At 41.0% G+C, this 16556-nt stretch overlaps 1 protein-coding gene across 1 annotated transcript in view; it reads right to left on the reverse strand.

The window, feature by feature from the left end:
* The window catches only part of LOC105921110 (calcium-binding mitochondrial carrier protein Aralar1), a 32270-nt gene extending 18568 nt beyond the window's left edge, over positions 1 to 13702 (reverse strand). Inside the window, exons 1-7 of the mRNA XM_036139282.1 lie at positions 13572 to 13702; positions 13014 to 13067; positions 8013 to 8155; positions 5069 to 5184; positions 3090 to 3229; positions 284 to 430; positions 69 to 207 (exon numbers count right to left, since the gene is read on the reverse strand). Coding sequence (XP_035995175.1) covers positions 69 to 207; positions 284 to 430; positions 3090 to 3229; positions 5069 to 5184; positions 8013 to 8155; positions 13014 to 13067; positions 13572 to 13583 — 751 coding nt within the window. The 5' untranslated portion in view covers positions 13584 to 13702. The remainder of the gene's footprint in view (positions 1 to 68; positions 208 to 283; positions 431 to 3089; positions 3230 to 5068; positions 5185 to 8012; positions 8156 to 13013; positions 13068 to 13571) is intronic.
* Positions 13703 to 16556: the final 2854 nt, after the last annotated feature.

Below are 16556 nucleotides of genomic sequence, written 5' to 3' on the forward strand. Positions count from 1 at the left end.
ACAGCCAGATTTCATAGCACACGTTGAATTCAGGAGATTGCTGATTTTCAGGAGGTGATCAGGAGTACCTTTAGTGACGAGTGTTTCTTTGTGTGAGCCGGCGAGGGTGCTGTAAATCTTGCGAATCAGCTCCATGTTGTTGAGGAGGGCGTTGAAGGCAGTGAAGTAGGAGAAGCTCACCATGTGGGAGGTGCTGCCTCCTGCGGCCTAAAGACACAGTCCGCTCTGTCAGAATAGCAGGCTTTTGCTTTAAATAGCGCCCCTAATGTGTCGTACGACTCACAGAAACCAGATTTTCTTCCACGAAAGGAGTTAGCATGTGGTGCCTGATGGTGGACATGATGTCACTGAAGTCCAAGGCGGTGATGCTGCCGCTTTTCTTCTTGTCTTTCTGTGAAAACGCCTGGCGAGCGTGCTCCAGCTGCAGCTCCTACATCAACAGACAAATACAAATGGCAAAGGACATATAAAACACAAATAAAACTCCGAAGGACCGAAGCAGATACTTTTCTTGAGTCAGATTTCCAGATCTCGGATTTCCTTTTAGATGAATTTTAAAGCACAACCATGAATTTATTGCACATTTGTGATTTGTTTACAGGCCTGATGGTATTTCCCCCTTATGCATGGAGGCCTGCCCTGACCAGGAGGTCCCAATCCTAACTAAGACTCACACAGTCTCTGGAGCTGTGGGAGGTTCCCGCATGCTTCAAATGCTCAGCCATCGTCCCGGTTCCCAAGAAACGCACCATCTCGGTTTTAAAAGACTACAGACCTGTCGCTCTGGCGTCTGTGGTCATGAAATCCTTGGTGTTGAAGAATCTAAAGGACAGAACAGGACTCCCGCTGGACCTCCTGTAGTTTGCGTACCGGGCAAACAGGTCGGCGGATGATGCCGTCAATTTAGGACTACGTTTCATCCTGCAACACCTTCGCCAGAATCATGTTTGTAGACTTCAGCTTGGCCTTCAACACCATCGAACCAGACATCCTCCACCAGAAGCTCACCCAGATCACAGCCTCCACCTGTCAGTGGATCACCAGCTTCCTGACTGACCGGCAGCAGCAGGTGAGGCTGGGAAGCATCTTCTCTTGCACAACAACCATCAGCACCAGTGTGCCCCGGGGGTGTGGTCTCTCCCCTCTCTTGTTCTCCCCGTACCCCCAGAAGTTCGCAGATGGAACCACTGTCATTGGTCTGATGATGATGACGCGTCTGCTTATAGACAGGAAGTAGAACGGCTGGTCCACTGGTACGGTCAGAACCACTTGGAGAGTAACCCGCTCAAGACTTGGAGACAACGGTGGACTTCTGGAGAACTGGATCAATTATTGGATTGACCCTCAAGTGGAGTTCGCCAAATGCTTTTCTTCTGTCTTTTTGTTGAAAGCAAACGATGAAATTTCATCAGCCAACACACAGTGTCTTATATAAGTCTTATATAAGTACTGCAGTTTCAGCCAAAGACACATTGTGGCAGCGCTGCAACTCTGAATAGCAGCCAAATAAACACACGCGTAATAGTTTAGATTCGTTGTATTGCTAACTGACAACAATAATGACATCAGTGTATGAAATCGTGTACACACGAGGATCATCGGTGCAGTGGTGAGAAACTAGAGTCAGTTATAATAAACCATGGAGGCCTGTGAGGGATCCCACAGTGAAGTAGAGAAGAAGCCCACCCAGCTTCTTCCTGAGACCACAGCCCTCAAGCCCAAACCCGGTTCCTCCTCACATCCACTGCTGCAGCACATCCCCGTCACTCAGGTTCACATCGGGGCCCACAGAGCAAAATAACAACCTTAGGGTTCTTTATAGGCAAATTATTCAATGCTTATAAACCTAAAGAGAGGAGAGAATGTGCAAGGTAACACTCATCTATGCTGCTTTTATTCCAAAACTTACATTTTCTATCTCTTTTTAACACATTTTCTTCTAAAAGGTGAGTTTTTTAATATAATAAAATAGTCACACCAGCTGTTTATAATCTTTTTTTATTAGTATCTGCTAGCTATCAATTTTTATTCTCTGTAAATTAAGACCTGAATATTATTGATCTACTAACACTAACAGAAATTGTAGAAATTATGCAGCTCTTTAACTCAATGTGAGAAATTTAAATTATTAAATTAATTAAAAAATATATAAAGTATAGCTAACCTGCATTTTCTGGACACTTTTGATTCTGTACCCATTATAGAAGTTTTTTGACAGGCGAAGCTACAATTGGATAATCAGAAACAGAAACAAGTTTATTGCCAAGTAGGTTTGCACTTATAAGGAATTTGACTTGGTGTTGACAAGTCAAAATGTTTGGTTGCTGGGTGTATTAACCTACACAATTCATAAAACCGTCAACCAGCATACTACAAAAATGGCTGAACGGGGTAGAGTGGAACGCTTTGTGACCTTCTTTAGATTAAGAGAACGCTCAAAGACTATTTGCTCTCAGACGCACCTCTGAACAGGTGCTAAAGAGGAGCCTGTGTGGCTAAATTAAAAAGGAATTTAGTACTACAGACCAGAGCAACACTGGCTTTACTATAGATGAAGCCCCACTACACTCCATGCTACAATCACTCTGGGACAAGACACCTTAATACTTAAAGTTCTTCACTCTAGCCAGAGACTGACCCCCATTACAATAGACTACCACAGAACAGAATCTGGGGATGGCTGGTTTTTCTGCAACTTTGACGTTTTATAAATCATTAAAAGCTACTGCACAACCTCTGTTGGTTAAAAATGTGAGATAAATAAATTATTATTGGCTCTTATTGGTAGTAGTATTTAAGTCTGGTCACTGGGTACATAAGCTGGTCAAACTTTGCCGACAGGAACAATTAGAAAATGGTTAAACTGGGCTTGATGTTATTCCTGAATCAAACTGAACAATCTGATCTTTTGATTGTAAACTTACTTTATCTGTAGATTTTTTTTCAAGGCCAACCTTACATTGAAAAAATACTAAACAAATAAATATATCTAAGGATGTCCCTAAAAATCTAAATAAAATTCTACATAAATAACTGTTTTATTTATTTATTTATTTATTGCTAACTGGTTGGTAAGATAAAATGTTTACCTGCAGAAACTGAGTGAACTCTGCATAACTGAGGTTCTTGCTTCTTTCATGGCCGAAGTGCAGCCTGATGAACTCACAGTCCCAGTTGAAGGGAATGTGATGATGCACTGTCGTCTGGCTGAAGATGTCCCGGATATTTTCTGGAAAGGCGTTAACAAGTGGATTTATAAAACAACACAGGAGAAACAATTCAACATGCAGTTGTAATAATATCACTGCTTTCAATTGTCCCTATCACATAAATACTTTCAAGAAGTGCCCTAGGACTCCCCCCTGGAAGGCCTTTGGTGCTTGAAGTTGACGTGCTGCTGTTACACCTTTTATTCGACAATGGAAGTAGTTACTAAATCAAAATGGTGAGCAGGGGAGCAGAGCAGTGGCTTGAATCAAAGCTCGACCTTTTCACAAGCTGGTTGTGCAATTATGTCCAAAAGACGAGCTCTTTTAAAGCACCCTGGGCCTTTCACAAGCCAGCAACCACTGTCCTTACAACAGTCAGACAAGAAGCAAGGAGTCTTGTGACATTGTTGTGCCCCATATCCTGTAACTGTGATTGTGACAAAGCCTTAATTGTAGATAGTTAATGTACAAGAAATAGTAAGTATACACAGTAAAAGAATGGCTTGCCACACCATACACAGTTTACATATTTCCGCCAAGGCTGTTTCAGCATAGACGTACTGCTCCTAATCAAAGACACCATTTCCAAAGTTTAGTATACAGAAACAGTAAAGCTGTGTTTTTTTATTTTTTTTTACTAAACCTTTGAGATTTTGCTTTAGAAAACTGAAAAGAGCCTGGTTCATTGGAGTCTTGGTTTAATGTAATATTCCACAAACAGGCTTCCTACACATTTTAAATGTACAAATCCAGACTCAATGTAAAGATGGTAATGGTGATTTGTAATGGCCCAGAAGAAGGCCGCAAGCCCAAATGCATTGGTCTGCAAATCAAGTGTTCTCAGGTTTTTTTGTTGTTCTTTTGTGACAATTTCATCAAATAAATGTTAAAATTAATTTTCAATTATGGCAGAAGTATTTTGTTATTAGGGCAAACCACCTTTGAACATGACCTACAGGACAAGACTAACAGGAAGGAGGGATAGAGGGACCAAAAAAAATAAGGAAGGACACGAGAAGAGGATGAAACGAGAAAAAAAGAGAGAAGGTGTAGGATAGAAGGTAGGAAATGAAAGACACAGGGAAGGGAGAGATGAAGGAATGACACAAGGAAGGAATGATAGGATGAGAGAAGAAAAGACACAAAGAATGCAGGATAGAAAAGATAGGAAGAGAGAAAAGACATGAGGCAAGAAGGAAGATATGGAGGAAGGACATAAGGAAAGACGGATCAAAAGGATTTAAGGATAGAAGAAGGTGCACAAGAAAGAAATGAGGAAGGAAGGAACAAATAAAAGAACAAAAGGAAAGACAGAAGAAACTAACAAAAAACAAACAAACAAAGATATGAAGAAAAAGAAGAAAGGACATATGGTAGGGCAGAAGGTAGGAATGGCAAAAAGTGAGAAAAACCAGAAAGAAAAAGAGGAAAGACAAAGGGACACAGGGAAAGAAGGGAGAAGGATACAAGGAAAGAAAAAAAAGAAAACTCAGACAGTGGGTACACAATGAAGGAAAAAAGGATTCAAGGAAAGTACAGAGGGTTGAGGAAGGAAGGTAGAAAGACACAAGGAAGAAAGGACAGAAGGACGGACACAAAGGGGGAATAGGGGACAACTTTTAGGGATAGGAAGTGAAGTCAGCTTTATTACTTTGTTCATACTTTTGAAAACCTGGAAAACACTTAAACCAAATCTCAGGCTGGGTAGAACCACTGCTCTAAACGCCTGACTGCCCTGCTCTGAAACAAGATATTTTTTAAAGAAGTGCTTATCTAGCTCCTACACTACTGTACATGGATGAAAAAACATTAAAGAAGTGTTTAAATTACTCTCAGCATGTTTGATACCATGTACGTACCAAATGAGATGTTTCCAGTGCCCGTCTTGTCAAACAACTGAAAGGCCACAATAAAGAGGGCATCAGGAGCGCACAGAACCGATTCAAAGGCCAGAAACTCTTGGAATGAGATCAATCTGTTTGAATGAGAAAGAAAAGATGCGTCTCAATGAAACAAGCAGATTTCTCCAACTACATTACAAATTTTACTGCTGTGACAGCTTGAATTTTCAGAGAAATAAACTATAAAATAAAAAAACTCCATAAAACCATTGGATTAATTTAACGTTACCCATGTTTTTACTATCTGGGGAAAGATAAATTGTCAATATTCTTTAACCACGAGGTTAATTTATTTGATAATTATACAAACTCAGGATATTGTAGCACAGTTCTAATGGTTTTAGCTCATTAGACAGCCATTGTTTTTTGTCATATCATCTAATAAGAAAGTTGACCCATTTTATTATGTTAAAATATAACCTTTTTGAGGGAAAAAAAAACAATAACACAATTTAAAAAAAAAACCCTAGCAGATTCCCTTCAGTTATATGACGTATTAAACATGTCAACATGTCTGTTTTTAAAGCATTTCAAGGACAAAGGTAACACTTTATTTGAAGGGGTGTACATAAGACTGACATTACACTGTCATAAACATGACATAACACCTGTTATGAACATAAATGACTCTTTATGAATGTTTAGGACTGTTGTCATTAATTGTCATTCGGTAAATTATGACACTATTAAAGCAAAGTTGACATTGTTTAAAATGTCTTTGTTATGACAAGCCCTTAACTTAACAAAGCCCCAAATCAAGCCTTTAATTTAACCTAACCCCAAATCAAGCCCTAAGGTTGTTGGGAGACTCGGGAAAGGGGCGGCTTTGTTCCGGGCTTCCAAGTTAAAGTCCTGGCACACATATATTCACCAAAGATGTTGAGGAAAATAACAAGCAAGCAGTGAAGACATTGGGAGTTGGGAGAGTTACCAGACATTAAGCTGTTGCGCTTCTAGAACCACGCTTTTATGATTACTTGGTGCCGATTAGAGTAAAGTGTGGCAGGCTTCAATGTTACACAAAAATAAAAAAGCACTTAAATAAATTCAGGCTTCAGAGCCTCAGCATGATCAGCACCAATTAGCATATTTTGGGGTCTGTCTGCTTAAATACTTCCAATTTGACACGTTATAGGGTAACTGATTCCCAAATCAGCTTTGTTTTGCTAATAAACTGCATACAAGGGTGTCTTATGGTTCCGTCTACATATCCTGGTCATTATTTTGTCGATATATCGTTTGTTGAAATCCTGACGGTTTAGCGTCCAGAACCGCCTGTGTGGCGCCCCCCTCAGGTTTAACGGGTGTATTGCATTGAATCAGTATTGCTATTGGCTCAAATGTTTTTTGTGACGTCACCAAGAAGAACTGACATCAATGGCTCTATCGTTGTGGGGCATCTGTCTCAACTCTCTGTTGCAAGTTGGGAGTTTTGCAATCGCTCTATCGATATTCAGGTTAGCGATTTATTAGTGTTCAGTTAGTTTATTTAGCATTTAATAGTAGCCCAGACCTCACCCTTGTACGTTTCCTTGTTCGCCGCCTCCTCTCTGCACATTTTTCAATTATGAGTTCAGCTGGAGTAATGTTGCATTCCATTTGCCCCGGAAAACGAAAATAAGAGCTGGGAATGGGGTAAACGTGACTAAAAAGCATTCCAGTTAATACAGTGGGAGAAGTCAGGATTCCAAAATAAAAAAACTAAAGGTTATGTTTCCAATATGGCGACGGCCAGGAATGCTGTTGTTTTTTTCACAGTACCTCTCATAAACACCCTTTAAAGCCGTTCCAAGGGGAAAGACAGACTGTAGTGTCCGTTACTGTTGATTTTTCCGATCTGAAGCCAGGATTTCCAAGTTTGGCAATGGAATGCAACGTAAGGATCTTGTACAGGGGTGAGTTACACTTTAAGGTTAAATTTATGATTTAACCTGGCCACAAAGTACAGGATAATATGTTCAGCCCTGCTCCCTTATAACGTACCTTATGTCTTTGTTAAAATAAAAAAAGCTGGGGTTTAAAACAGATTAAAGAAAGAAAATGTTAATACAGGATTAATCATTTACGGTCTTTTCTTACACATCCATATGGTTATGGAGTGCTTCTGTAAATATGTGGAAAGGTTCATGATTGATCACTCTTTATGACTGAAATCTAAAAGCATAAAACCAACCAAACCACTTACATTTTCAGACCTGTCACATCAAGGATGGGATATGATGCACCAGATGTAAAGAAATGCGCATGCATTTGCAATAATCAGTTTTATATACAAGGCTTAAGCAGGAGGCAGCTTCAGCTCAAACTAAAAGTGCAATGCAAGCCTCTGGATGCAGAATGGGGACACAAAGTGAACTTTGTCCAAGAGCTGAAGGAAAATTCAATAGAAAGGAAAAATATGTGGAACAGATCAAGACAGCCGAGATAAAAAAAAAAAAAACTGAATTAAGCATAGTCAGATATGACACAATGGATGCTACAAAGAAATAGGAGATGTGGAGGGCAGTGGGATGGATGTAATGACAACTGAAAGCAAAGCAATAGAGAGACAATGGAACAATCAAGTAATGGAGAACCAGCAATGCAGAAAACAGGCGGATAGTAGAACAAACACTGACAAGTGGGTAAAATTTTCTTTCTGAATCAAAACAGGAATTTAACTAGAAACTGAAACCAGGAAACTCTGATCTGTGCTTCACTTTGAATCTGCACGCCTCTCAGAAAAAAAAAACCCTGAATGACTCTAAATGGCAAGTTTGTATTAAAAAAAATACATTTTTCAGGCACAAAAGGAAAATCAAAAGATTGCTTAAAGGAGTGGGTGGATGAAGAGTGTAAAATAATATTTTTAATAAGGAACATGTTTTGAAACTATTCAGTCTAACACAAGACGTCTACTCACCCATCTTTTGTGGTGTCGGCCACTCCGGCTATCAGCTCCACAGTTTTGGGGTTGTGCTGAGGCTGTGTGTGCAGACCCAAGTAATTCTGCACAAAGTCTCTGGGGGTCATGTAATGCTCTCCATCCTCCACCACGCTGGCGTACTGCGGAGGGGACATGCACAGAGCTGTAAATAGCACTGAGCGTGGATTGACATGTCGTTTCAGACAGAGAAATTGTAAGGTAGAAACTCCATTGTGCGCACAGAAAGATGAGGAGCTTTCCCCTCTCTATAGGGATCTCTTTTCCGTGTCACAATATGGTTTTGTGTTTTACAAGAACAAAGGAATCTCAGTTCGCTCGAGCTACGGAGCATTTTCAATCTATACCATGCTTCGCTCTGGGCTACAATGACACTGAACTCAATTGTTCAACTCTATCATTTTAAGCTACTTGCTAAACTGTTCGGTAAAGAAGTCGTCTATAATGGTCAGTTTCTTAATTTATTTTTTTGTTCAAAATTAAATGCAGGCCTCCCAAAGTCAATCTCACATTCCCACAGGCCTCTGGTGACATCACAATAAGATACTAATTTGAATACCTCCATTAGTCTTTTTGTTGTTTTTTTATCTTCATTTGTGTGTTTTCTGCCACATTCATCTTTTGAAAGGAGTTTTCTAGACATCAGCATTAAATGTTTAAGAGCTACAGCTCCATGTAATAGTATTTGCCCCTTCTATGTTTGCTTTTCTGTCATACTGAAATGTTTCCAGTCATTTCAGATAAGACAAAAAAACCATCTAGCCCTAAGTAATTAAGTAGACCCAAAATGTTACTTTTTAAAGCCCTTTTAGAGTTTTGATGCTGGGCTTTGGATCCTTGTTGTGCTGCATTACACAAACATGCTTCAGGTTAGGATTTAAAATTCAATTAAATTCAATTTTATTTATATAGCACCAATTCATGATACATGTCATCTCAGGGCACTTCACAAAGTCAAATTCAATCAGATTATACAGATTGGTCAAAAAGTTTCCAATCTAAGGAAACTCAGTAGGTTGCATCTAGTCTTGACAAGCAGCATTCACTCCTCCTGAAAGAGCGTAGAGCCACAGTGGACAGTCGTCTGCATTGTCCATGGCTTTGCAGCAATCCCTCATACTGAGCATGCATGAAGCGACAGTGGAGAGGAATACTCCCCATTAACAGGAAGGAAAACCTCCAGCAGAATCAGAACGAGGCTCAGTATGAACGTTCACCTGCCTCGACAGACTGGGGGTTAGAGAAGACAGAGCAGAGACACAAAAAAAGCAGAGAAGCACACATTGATCCAGGAATGCTTTCTGTGTTATATGGTAATAGCAGATGATCTGTCATTGATCTTGTCCTTCAGGGTTATTTTTGTTGCAGAGCTTTAGACGCTGATCTGGGTCTTTTGCGATCTCATGGATGAGACATTGATGCTCCTTTGTGGTTCTCTGGGATCCTAAAGCCTTTTTTGCCCTTTCCAGCCAAATATATGTCAATGACTTTGTTCCTCATCTGTTCTTAAATGTCATTATATCAGAATGTTAGGTGTTACTTTTTGAGATCTTTTATATGAACTATATAAACTTCTGTGTGGATAACACCACTCCTACCAGAATAGTGAGACGCTTCCCTGGATTACCAGTGACCTGAAGAAACTGCTAAAGAAAAAAAAAGCTTTCAGGAAGGGAGACAAGGAAATATTGAGGAGTATACAGAAGAAACCTGAAGTCAAGATAAGAGAAAGCAAGGAGGTGTAGAGGAAGAAGCTGGAGAACAATATAAGAGATGTGTGGTCAGGGATGAAGACGATCACAGGCTTCAAGCTGAAGATGGATCAGACAGATGGAAGTCTGGACAGAAGAAATGAGCTGAACACGTTCTTCAACAGGTTCAGTACAGGAACAAGCTCAGCATCCTCCTCTCCTGCCCGCAGCCAAAAAAAACAAAACTTCCCCATTACACCTCACAGGTTTAACCTTCTCAGCCATGGACCATACAGCTTCTGCATGTCTGTCCTCAGCAGAAGATGGTGCTTTGCCCTTTGCCTCCCCCTTCAACTTTTCTGTGTCTAGAAGTAAAGAGACAGCTGGATAGACCAAACTGTAAAAAAGGCTGCAGGTCCAGATGGTGTCAGCCCCAGAGTCCTGAAAACCGGTGCAGAACAGCTCTCTGGGATTCTACAGCACCTCTTCAACCTTAGTCTGACCAAGGAAAAGGTTCCAGTGTTGTGGAACAATGCAGTGTCCTGGATAGTTCTGGTACTGAAGAAAATGCACCCATCAGTCCTGAATGACGACTGATTGGTGTGCTAAAACAGAAAAAAAGGTCTGTAAGGGGGGGAAAATACTTTTCACAGCGCTGTATATGAGAAGAATAAAACAAATGTAATCCAAGATGATGCAAGCAGGAAAAGTAATTTACCGGTTTTACAAATGGAAACATATTCATATAGAAAGAAATTGAACAAACAGGAATATAAACAAATCCGGAGGATGATGATTCTAATAATCAACACCCACTTTAGCATCCACAGGTGTTTTCATCATGGCTGGTCGCTAGAACTTCTCCAATTGTTCCCTGAAACCACAGCGGCATTAAAGTTTCTGTAGGACCGTTGAGATGTGGAGCAAGTAGGACACATCGCTGCTCATCAGTTAAAGCATTTTTTAAATATGATCTTGGATTAAAGAGGACACCAGATTAAATACTTTCACATCTTTTCTTCCTCATTAATCCTCACAACTCAAATGAAAAAAATTGTGAAAAGTCGCTCAACTGCTACATTATTCACCAACATCAGCTGATGAGCTCTCCTGTCACATCTGTTGTGATGTCATCAACCCGAAGGCACATAAAACGTTAATAGCTGGCTTATTTTTTTTTCAGTTCACATTTTAAAGACTTTACATTTTGTGAAACATAGCTGGGAATAAGTGTAGCTCATTACACAAATTAGTTTGTTGTTTTTGTTATTTTTTTGTTAGCTTTGTTATTGAAAACAAATACATGAATTGTTAGTATCTTTAAATCTTTTATACGGTAGCATCTTTTTTTTTTAGCAAAAAGAAACCATATATTTTATTTTATTTTATCCTAAAACATGATAATGATAGGAGAAAATGAAATATCAAAAGCACAAATAAAGCATCTATACTCACTGATTTATAATCTCTGCTTTCCCATGTTTGTGCTTTAAATGGATACCACACAAATAATAGCATCAACCTTTAAGCCTTGAAATTATTCTACTCCACATGACTGATGTAAAACCTGATCTTAGTCAGGGCTTTAAGATGTGCAGTCATTTATAGAGACTGGGTAGGGTTTCAAGTTTGGCACCAAGATAGCTCTGGAAGCAGAAGGAGAGCATGAACCGGCAGCAGAAAGGCCACACTCATGGGTCTGAGCCAAGCTCGGGGGGGTAGAAAGCAAGGGCGTGGGAGGAGACCCCTCCAATCCAGAGTGTTTTCAAAGCGACAATTCAATGCACTCTGCTGAATTAATGTTTCAGATGGAAAATATTAATTTCAAGCAATCCATTGCCACGCTTCTCCGTCACAATTGTGTATCCATTCACCCTCACAGTAGGCCTCAAGTAGTTCTTAATCAAATTATACAGGCAGTCAGAGTGAATAATTAACCCTTCCACCTGAATATGCATTGAAATTACACAGCGCTGTTACAGCTGGGTGACGGGATGTTGTGGGCTACAAAGAGACTGGTATTTCAAACCGAGTCACTTTCTTTCAGAAACAAGTTTATACCCTAAACAAGACACTTACAGAGGGCAAGCAAATCTCGCCGGCATGGTGGAAACTGTGGAGGTTCTTAGTTAAATACAACCTTGGCAAAGCCCCTTCCGCTGCACTCCAACAGCAATCAAACGGCGTTTAAATGTTAAAGAAAGGCATTGAAATTACTTCTTCTGTTTGGTTTCCCCAAATAAATAAAGATTTTGTATATCTTAAACTGTGTTTCAAAGAATCTCTCTGCCATGTAGAGTAATTCAGTAAAAGTTCGACCAGTCTGAGCCTTTTAAATGATGAGCTGGAGATAAATAAATGCAGCCAGTAGTTCTAAAAAATTAATAAAATATCTACAAAACAGCCTTTTTGAAAAGGACCCAATCAGACGCTCCAAATCAGATAGCAACTCCAGCGGAACAAGTTTGTACGCAAAACAAAAGCTACCAGCTTGTGACGAACACCGTAGAGGTCCCTGCTTGAACGGCACCCTTGGCAAACCCTTCTTCTGTGCTGCAGCAACAATCTGAGGTCATACTAATGCCATAGGAAAGGTAGAGAAATGGCTTTTCTTGGGTGTTTTCACAGATATAGTGAAGGCTTTGCATCTTGGTAAATCTCTGTGCAGTGCAGAAGAATTTAGGTCAGGTTCGACACGTCTGGACAGCCAAAAGCAGGCCCATTCCTTATAAAAGGGTAAATAGCCCTTTACTGAAGGACCCAATGTGTAGAAGCTGTAAATCAGAACGCAACCTAAACCAATACAACAACCTATACATTCATACTTTTCCTTACGGTGGTAACACTGTCAACAATAAAGGGACTCTCACACCCCCTCTGACGGGGAAACGCAAATAGGTGACAGAAAACGTGGTTATGGCGCCCCCCTAGGCTGTGTTGCCCGTGGCAAAGAGCCATATTCCTCATGTCAAAAACCACTGCTGGACAAAAATGTGTAATTTTATGGCTTTGAATTGACGGACAAATTAAATTTAGTGAGAAGTCTAATTTCCCAAATGTACACAGTAACTCTACATTATAGAAGAACCGAAGCTGGTCAACACCTTTAGGATGACCTTTGGTGTATTTATACCAGGCACTACAAGAAACAAAAATAAATAAATAAATAAATAAAACGGGACTGACCAATACAGTAACAAGCCATGCATACAAAGTTTATTATCAATATTTTGTTTTGTTATTCATCTGGACTCATGTCAGAGGGCGAGACACAAGAAGTTACACTTACCTTCAGAAAAATAGTCTTCAACTCATTGGGGTCTGCCCTTCGCGTGGCTTGCACCTGTAACACACAAGTTTGCAGTCACCATGAAACAAAGTTCACAGAATAGCAAAACGAGGTCCGAAAATTCCCACAGAGCCCTGTCATCAATACGACTGGACCTCAGTTTGTCACTTTTCAGCTTTGATTATTTCTAACGCGGGCGGCTCAGCAGGATCGATCATAGGACTCGAACAACAAAAAATATCTAGTTACAGCACAGAAAAATTACGTTTTTTTTTTTTTTTTTTTTTAAACAGCTTCAAAACAAATCTCTCAGATGCACAAAAGCAACAGAGGAAAGAAATTACAGTTGTCTCTTTGAGGCCATGGGAGATGCGCCTATATGGATGCAGAGCTAAAATACAATAAAAGGGAGGAGGGGGGGCTCCGAGGCGTTGAAGCTCTCAACCCGACACGTCCGCGCGGACCAGACGTCCTCCGCACCCGAAAGCGCAAAAGCCCGCGGCCGCTTTTACCGCCTTTTTAATCTCATTTCTAATAAAGAAATATTGACGGAGTCACCTTGACCGCCATGCTGGATGTGACGTCAGCCGCAGTGGACCGCACTAGCGCACGCGCTGGGGTTCGGGATGGCAGCACGCGGGCATGTCAGCAGCGCGGTGGATGCCTGGGACCCTGGGCTAAATTTATCCAAGTATTGTCCCCCCCTTCTCCCTCTCTCTCCCTCCCTGCGGCCAGGCCGGTGTGGTGATGGGAGCCTCCTGGTCTGGGAGAAGCTACTGCAGCAGCTGAAGGTGTTCCGCTGGGTTTCCTGTCTGCTCTGCTGGAAAGATGACATACAGGCTACCTGTCTGTGCCGCCCGTAAACACACACAGGATATGACAAACACAACAGTCTCACGGCTGAATTTAGACAAGGTGACCGAGGTCATGTGGAAGAAAGCCGTACAAGTGTAAGCATAATTTTCCATTTTAAAAAAAAAATAGGAACATTTGAGGGTTTTAAAAACAAGTAATATGCTTTATAGCACCATGGGTTCCCAAACTTTTCAGCCTGCGACCCCCCAAAATAACAGTGCCAGAGACCGGTGACCACCTTTGGTTTTATTTGGGGAAATAAAGAAATGCTAAATCTTTTTAGCTCCTCTGCATCAAATTATTAGTAGTATCAGGATTTGAAACAATTGTGCAAATGACCAGGAGCGGAGCTAGGGGTGGGGGCAATAGACTCCCCTGAATGGACCCCCCTCTAGGGCAGACTGACAGAGGGGAGGCTGCCATACAACGGCGCCACTGGGCCCTCTGACCACCACTAGCAGCCAATTCGGGTGAAGTGTAATAGTAATATGGTAATAGTAATGTCATCTTTATTGTCATTGAAACATATATGACAACGAAATTTGTTCTCTGCTTTTAACCTATCACCCTTGGGAAGCAGTGGGCTGCCATGTGCGGCGCCCGGAAGCGTTCTGGGGTTGAAGGGTCTTGCTCAGGGACTCAGAGTGCAGGCTCTGGGGATCGAACCGGGTACTTGCATCCTTCTCTGAGTGCAAGCGTGCTGCTCTAACCACTAGGCCAACACTCCCCATACACCAAGACGCAGCTCGGTAGGCAATTTGGGGTTAAGTGCCTTGCCCAGGGGCACATCGACATGTGGCAAGGGGAATCTGGAATCAGAACCCACAACCTTCTGATTGCCAGACAACTACTCAACAAGTGTCTTGCCTGACGGTCAAGGCAGGGGATCAAACCATCAACCCGCCAATTGCAGGACAAACTCCCTAACTCCTGCGCCACTGTCGCTACTTAGAAAGGTGAGTGAGGTCTGTAATTTTCATGATAGGTACCCCTTAACTGTGAGAGATAAAATAAGAAAAAAATCCATGAAACCACACACGCTGTATCTGGTATTATCGGCTTTTCCTCCGTACAGATCTCCTCCAGATGTTTTGGGGCTGTCACTGGACAACATTGACTTTCAACTCCATCTGCAAATTTTCTATGGGGTTGAGGGCTGGAGACTGGCTATAGGCCACTCCAGGACCTTGAAACGCTTTTTACGGAGTCACTCCTCTGTTGCCTGAATGGTGTGTTTGGGATCATTGTCATGCAACCCCAAAGCATGATGTTTCCACCCTCATAGGTACTGTATCCTTGGGATGCAACTCAACATTCTTCATCCTCCAAACACGAGTTGAGTTTGTGCCAAAACTTTCTATTTTGGTTCCATCAGACCACACAATACTCTGCTAATCCTGGATCATCCATATTCTGTGTGGAAAACATCAGACGGACCTGGACATGTACTGGTTTAAGCAGGGGGACACGCCTGGGACTGCACCATGTGAGTCCTTCTCTGCGTAGTGTGTTACTGATGGTAGCCTTTGTTACTTTGGTCCCAGCTCTCTGCAGGTCATTCAGCAGGTCCCTCCCTGTAGTTCTGGGATGTTTCCTCACCGTTCTCATGATCATTTTGACCTCACGGGATGAGATCTTGTGTGGGGCCCCAGATTGAGGGAGATCATCATTGGTCTTGTAGGTTTTCCATTTTCTTACAATTGCCTCCCACTGTTGATTTATTCACACCAACCTGCTGGCCTATTGTAGATTCACTCTGCCTAGCCTGGAGCAGGTATACAATTTTGTTCCTGGTGTCCTTCGACAGCTCTTTGGTCTTGGCCATGTTTGCGTTTAGAGTCTGATTGTGGTCACTGACAGGTGTCTTTTACACAGATAATGAGTTCAAACAGGTGTCATTAATACAGGTAAGGAGGTGAGGACAGAAGTGCTTCTTAAAGAAGTTACAGTTCTGTGGGGGCAGACATTTATGTTTGTTGTTCTACCATAATTTACGAATAAATTCTTTAAAAATCTTACAATGTGATTTCCTGTTTTTTTTTTCATATTGTCTCTCATAGTTGAATTGTGCCTATAATGAAAATTACAGACCTCACTCATCTTTCCAAGTAGGATAACTTGCACTATCAGTGGTTGAATAAATACTTTTTTTGCCCCACTGTATCTGCTGTTGGTAGGATAGGAACTACTGATAGAGAATTCAAAACCTTAGCCATCCTTCCCTTTATACATTTTATTATGTATTGATGCACCATTATGGTGTTGTTGGAAAGAAGAAAATAAAAGTTATAAATTCAACTAACAAAAGATTGTTAAAAGGGTGTTTGTAGATCAGAAATTATAACGTTGGACGTTTTCAGACAACATAAAAGGATAAGCTCCAGATAAACTGCTGGGTAACTTGTCCACCATACCTCATCCATTATAGTTGGCCTGGTGTTCTAGAATCCAACCTCAGATTTTGGCCCATCTCTGATTTAAGGACTTGTCTTTTTGTAGCTTTTTAAAAAAATACAACTTATTTTAATCTTACAACTGTTTTAGGCTCCAGCGATCCACTTTGCTCCCATTGGATTCATTCATCACAAAATTTGCATGTTTTTAAAAAAAATGCTATTAAATTGTCATGCATCGATACTGAACAAATTAAAATTTTCATCAACTCAAACATTTTCAGGTTTTTACCCC

Source organism: Fundulus heteroclitus, chromosome 7 (assembly GCF_011125445.2).
Source record: "Fundulus heteroclitus isolate FHET01 chromosome 7, MU-UCD_Fhet_4.1, whole genome shotgun sequence".
NCBI classification, from domain to species: domain Eukaryota; kingdom Metazoa; phylum Chordata; class Actinopteri; order Cyprinodontiformes; family Fundulidae; genus Fundulus; species Fundulus heteroclitus.